The sequence below is a fragment of the Chenopodium quinoa genome, unplaced genomic scaffold (genome assembly GCF_001683475.1).
Source record: "Chenopodium quinoa cultivar QQ74 unplaced genomic scaffold, ASM168347v1, whole genome shotgun sequence".
Classification (NCBI taxonomy): domain Eukaryota; kingdom Viridiplantae; phylum Streptophyta; class Magnoliopsida; order Caryophyllales; family Amaranthaceae; genus Chenopodium; species Chenopodium quinoa.
The window spans coordinates 1,368,735-1,374,980 of record NW_018743283.1 but is presented as its reverse complement, the minus strand read 5'-3'; the positions used below and the strand labels follow the sequence as shown (position 1 = coordinate 1,374,980).

The 6,246-nt window shown below is 38.6% G+C and overlaps 1 protein-coding gene across 3 annotated transcripts in view; it reads left to right on the top strand.

Moving 5' to 3' along the window:
* The first annotated feature begins 750 nt into the window (after nucleotides 1–750).
* The window catches only part of LOC110735415, a 40,191-nt gene continuing 34,695 nt past the window's right edge, over nucleotides 751–6,246 (top strand). The window contains exons 1-5 of one of the 3 annotated variants that reach the window (XM_021915607.1): nucleotides 751–1,083; nucleotides 1,162–1,234; nucleotides 2,653–2,775; nucleotides 2,862–3,031; nucleotides 3,901–4,050. In XM_021915607.1, coding sequence (XP_021771299.1) covers nucleotides 1,027–1,083; nucleotides 1,162–1,234; nucleotides 2,653–2,775; nucleotides 2,862–3,031; nucleotides 3,901–4,050 — 573 coding nt within the window. In that variant the 5' untranslated portion in view covers nucleotides 751–1,026. The remainder of the gene's footprint in view (nucleotides 1,084–1,161; nucleotides 1,235–2,652; nucleotides 2,776–2,861; nucleotides 3,032–3,900; nucleotides 4,051–6,246) is intronic. The other 2 variants (XM_021915606.1, XM_021915608.1) reach the window with 2 other exon arrangements.

The window sequence follows — 6,246 nt, the reverse complement described above, 5'->3', positions numbered from 1 at the left end:
AACCAGAAATGTGTCCATTGACTTTAAAAGAAAACGACACACTTGATAAGCAATTCATAATTCTGCGTACCCAATCATCACTAAATCCCATTTTATACATGACCTTCTCCAAGAACCCCCATTCAACTCTATCATACACTTTACTCATATCAAGCTTCATGGCAATTGACCCCTCTCTACCTTCACCCTTTCTCTTCATAGCATGGAAAATTTCAAAAGCAACTAAGGCATTATCTGTGATAAGTCTCTTCGGGATAAAAGCACTCTGATTTACAGAGACAATTTTATCCAAAAAAGGTTTTAGTTTATTTGCCATGACTTTTGAAATAATCTTGTAAATGACATTACAACAACTAATCGGTCGAAATTCCGTCATGTATTTTGGATTCTCATATTTCGGAATTAACACTACACAAGTCTTATTTATCTCATTCAAAACCGCATTGCCATTCCACCAATTTTTCACAAAGCCAACGACACCATTACCAACGATATGCCAAAAATTTTGAAAAAATAAGGCATGCATACCATCGGGCCTCGGAGCTTTGTTTGGATACATTTGAAAGAGGGCATTTTTAATCTCCTCTGATGTTGGCTCGGCATTCAAGAGTTGTTCATTTCATCAGACACCACGCAATTAAGACCAGCCATAGCCTGCTCCACGCAATTAGTAATAGTTAATAGAATAGAAGTTGATAATTAGATTTCCTAGCGTAAAAGTTAAACCGATGTAATTATTCTAATACGAGGAGGTTTAATTAAATTTACCTAGGTCTAAAATATTCTCCATGAATGAGAAAATTATTACTGGTAGTATTTCCTCTAGTTAACTACTACTCCCGCCCTGCATTTTTATTTTGCTCCCTCCCCGTCCCCGCCGCCGGCGCCACCGTAATCCTCCATTGCCCCGACTCGTCGACTCCTTCTATTTCTCGATAACACTTTCTCTATCCTAAAACAACCCTTAAAACCCTGATTAAACCTCAATAACATCAATTAAAGTAGTAAATTTGTTGTTAAAGAAGCATGGGTCGTTCAAAAACACCTTCGAAGAAACCGCAACCTCGTGGTGTTGATTTCAAGGTATGAATTAATCTTCCAAGTGTTTTTTGTTGAGTTTTTGATGAATTTGTGATTAATTTTTTTTTTTTTTTTTTTCAGAAATTTAAGAAGAAGTTGGGCAGGAAGTTGCCGCCGGCTCATAATGTTACCAATACTGAAATTAAAACCAAAGGTATTATTATTATTATCTAAGTTTGCAATGTTTTGTATTTACTTTGATTTCGAATTTATGAAATATGAATTACTTTTGAATTTTTGAATTGAGTTGTTAAAATAAAAACTGAATTTTTAGTTATTGTATTTGTCAGTGTTGAAAAATGAATTACTTTAGAAATTGGAAATTTTGATTAATGTCGCGATGTTTGATATGTGTTAATTGGATAGTGGAGGCATATGCATAGTGCTCACTATGCATTGTTAAAACATCAAGCCTAACTTCAAAGAGCATGAAGACTAACTCCGATGAACATAAGAGCTACTTTGTATAACTAAGATGATGTTATGTTCATTGGAGTTTATGTTCAGAAGAGCTAATTCATATAACTAGAGTTTATGTTCGTTGGAGTTAGTCATCACGTGCTTTGAAGTTAGGATTGATGTTCAACGTATGCACATTGAGCATACGTATCCCCCATCATATTTGCAGGGGTATGTGTATGCGCAAGTGCTAAACTGATTTCATGCTGAGTTCCTTTTGTTTTTTGAGCGCATAAATGCTTAATTTTATTAGTCCTTAGTGGTTTACATTCGCAATGGGCGATAAACATTACGGTAGTTATTTAGCTTATATTCCCTTTGTTTCTATTTGTTCTTTCATTGAATTGGTTGTCACAACTCACAAATACAGAGCCAAATTGTGACAATTAATTACTTATGATCTTGATAGATTTTTCCCAATGTGTATTTTTTAAATACTAACTTTGTAAATTTTGCAACCACGTAATTTAAAATATACCTTTTGAAGTTAGCAACCAGGAAGAACAAAATAGAATGAAGGGATTATTAAGTACTTCGAATGTTCTAATGGATCAATAATTCATGTCACTTTGTTTTCAAAGTTTATATTTTAATTTATGTGTTGCTTCAAGGACGAAACATTTTTTCCGCAAATTATCGACTTGAACCGAACCCGACTCGAACCAGAGAATGACCCGACTTGATTATAACCCGCTAATTATTGACTTGAACCGAACCCGACTTGAACTCGAGAATGACCCGACCTGATTATAACCCGTAAATAATTGACTTGAACCGAACCTGACTCGAACCCGAGAACGATCCTAACTTGTTTAAACCCATAAAGACCCAAATTTAGCCCGACCTATTTTTCACCCGACCCGAATGTAACCCGACCTAAACCCGATAAGATGTATGACCTGATGTGACCCGACTCAAGCATGACCCAACCCGAACCCAACCCGCATATGTTATGTCATAACCCGTATTAACCCGACCCGAGATGACACGACTCACACTAACCCGACTCAAACCCGACCCGTTAACCCGAATTGACAGCTCTAGTTGCTTCCCATGATGCAATGGCTGGTTGTTATTTATTAATGGTTTCTTAACGTTCTGGTGTTTGGGCAGCTATAATTCTTCCGGAGCAAAGTGTGGCATTGGATAAAGAGGGTGTTGCTGTGAGCAAGAAAGGCCTTACATTAAAGGAGCTGTTGCAACAAACATCTCATCATAATGTCAAAGTTCGTAGAGGTCTGTGTCGATTTGAAAGCCTTTACTCAATTGGTGGTATAATACATCTCTTTAATGCAGAAATAGTTTATACTTTGTGTGTGCAGATGCATTGGTAGGTATCAAGGATTTATTGCTTAAATTCCCAGCCGAGGTGAAATTGCACAAGAATGCTGTTATTGAGAAATTGCGTGAACGTATCAGCGATGACGATAAAGTAGTTCGTGAAACTCTGTTTCAACTATTTAAGTCCATTATCCTTCCAGGATGCAAGGAGGTAAGTTTTGTTTGTGTAGCTACGTATCTTTTCTTCCCTAGATGATTGGTGGTTTTAGTATTTTACTCTTTTTTTCCCCTTTAAAGTGTGGTAAAGCTATGATGGAACTTGATAATTTTTTTTGCTGATTCTAAAAGTTTGAGTCAAGAATATTTTGTGACATAATTCTTTTGTAGATCTTTTTTTAATTGTTTCATTATCTGTGAATTGCATGTCTAGTATGGGTAGTACTTTAGTACTTTCAAAATATCTTTCAGAAGAAATTATACTTGTAAAACTCTTCCAAGCCTTTTCAGCTGTACTTTTTTTTTTTCTTATTTTTTTTTTTATATAAAGAAGTTTAGTTTCCATGATTGATGTGATGGTGAAACTCAAAGCTTTTTTTTGCCTCTAGTCATAGAACACCTGCTCGCATATAAATAGTACAAAAGCTAAATGACTCATGATTACTGTAGCTTATATACTGAACAAAGAGAAAGGCCTAATAGGTAATGATTAATTCATATATATTATTTGCAATGGTAGTTATCCTATAAAAGTTTTGTAAGCTTAGAATTTTACTTCTTGGTTTAGGTATCTCAATAAGATTAATGCACTTTATGTCCTCCATAGTATGGGCACCATGGATCGACCATTTCATAAAGCATGGCAAACTCTCTCAATTGGGCTATTGTGCTGTAGATTATTGTAGTTGCTATTACTTGATTAGTGGGCAATGTAATCTATGGTTTTATCTGCATAGGCCATAGGGTTGTTCTACTCATTCTTGCTTTATTTTTTCTCCATTTGGATTGATCATGTTCAATTTGTTTGTTTTACTTTATTTGTGATGTTCTCATCTTTATGTTACTTCATTTTATCTTTTGAAGGACATTAAGGGGGCTCCTATATCTCTTATTATGGCGTATATATTCAAAGCAATGACAAATTTAGCAATTGATGTTCGCTTTATGGCTTTCAAATTCTTTGATCTTGTAGTTCAGACTCATCCTCCAGCCTTTTCTACGTATGCTGAAAAGGTATAATGTGATGAGCGTTTTGCTTGTGTTTCAGTTTCTTTATTGTCGAGTTATGAATTAGAATTCTTAGGTGTTTATGGGTATAGTTGCACCCAAGGCTTTATTTCTACTTATTTGCTTCCAAATGAACAACAAAGAAAGTCCAAAATGAGCAAGATATAACAGCTTTGGGTACACCTAGATCTAGGTGTGCATTGTAGTGTGTGCCCGATCAGAAGTATTTGTGGCCTTTATTATGGGTTTTGCCAACCTTGTTTCCTTAGTTCTTGCAAAGTTTTTATCAATGATGGAGTTTATGAGTGAAATCATGATTTGTGAGAAGTCCCAAGAAACCAATTGAACCTTATGCTTTGCTTTTATTTGTTGGCATTGTGATGGGAGAGAAATTGTGACATACTTAAAGATTATATCCAATTGCACTCTTTTGTTAAAATGTTGAATTGAGCTATCTTTTACCTCCTATTGCTCTCATGGTCAGGTTTATTTATTTAATTTATCTACTACTTCCCTTTGCAATGCATTTAAAGTAGTGATTTTAACATCTGTTAGCGTGAAATTGGAAATGGGGAATGAGAAAAACTCAAACAACATATACTAAAGTGCAACGGAACGCGTGAATAAACACTATTAACAGGAGTAAAGTCTGGTAGTTGATTGATTAAAGCTCAAAGGCTTGCGTAGCGTTAATGGCTTGAGGCCATCACTCTCCAAGTGAACAAATACAACTTTCTGAATGCCTACTTCTTTAGAGACAACTACTATTTATACTACCACTAGCTTACAAAAGTTGGCAAGGGCCTTAATTACTTTACTACTTGTCTTCTTCCAAGTTACCACAGTGAAAACCCAATAAGCCAAACTCCCTGCTCTGCTGTTGCTTTAGTGTGCCGTTGGATGAGTGTTGTTGGTGCCTTGCTGCTGTCTTGGGCGCTTGCTGTAAGTCAGAGTGATTGGTGGCCGCGGGTGCATTGCAATACCGCCCCCCAAAAGCGCCACCTTGTTCTCAAGGTGGAAGGCTGGAAATTGCTCCTTGATAAGCGCAGCGTCCTCCCAAGTAGATTCAAACTCCGGCAATCCTTGCCACTTAATCAGTATGGCATAGTCCGGACCATGGCCTGCCAATAGTCTAACCTCCAATACACTTTCGGGCTCTACCACTAACTCAAGTTCCGGAGTGAGTTGCTCTGGTATAGTTGGTGAAACTGGAATTTCTCCCATTGCCTTCTTCAATTGCGATACATGGAACACCGGATGAATATGGCACTGAGAGGGAAGGGACAACCTGTAAGCCACGGCACCCACCCTTTGAACCACCTCAAAAGGCCCATAATACCTGGTCGCCAGTTTCTCGAACGGTCTTTTTGCAAGTGACCGCTGCCGGTATGGTTGGAGTTTGAGGAAAACATGATCCCCCACCTGGAACTCCACCTCACGGCGTTTACCATCTTCGTACCTCTTTCATGATTTGCTGGGCCCGAACCAAATTGGCCTTCAATTCATCGAGCATTAGATCCCTTTCTTGTAGGACCTCTTTACAGTGGTTTGTCCTGTTCCCCACGCGAAACAGCTTTGGTGGTTCTCTCCCATAGAGTGCGTGAAAGGGGGTGAATTGCGTGGATGAGTGAGGGGTGGTGTTGTACGAGTATTCAGCCCACGCAAGCCACTTAGCCCACCCCTTCGGCTGTCCTCCGGCAAAACACCGCAAGTACGTCTCTAGTCTCTTATTCACCACCTCGGATTGGCCATCCGTTTGTGGATGGTAAGATGTGCTCTTCTTCAGCTCGGTGCCTTGTAACCGAAATAGCTCTCTCCAAAAAGTACTCACAAACACGCAATCCCTGATAGAGACGATGCTACTGGGTACCGTGAAGCCGCACTACCTCACGAACAAAAACCTCCGCCACACTAAGAGCCGTAAACGGGTGTTTAAGGCCTATGAAGTGAGCATATTTGGTTAATCGATCAACAACAACCAATATGGTGTCAATCCCTTTGGAACGAGGGAGTCCTTCAATAAAGTCCATGCTTATATCCTCCCATACCCGCTCCGGAACCGGAAGCGGCTGCAATAACCCCCCGGGGATTGTTGTGAGTGTTTGTTCCGTTGACACACTGCACATCCTCTTACATAGTCAGCCACATCTCTTCTCATTCCCGCCCAAAACCACTCCGACCCCATCCTTAGATGTGTTTTTG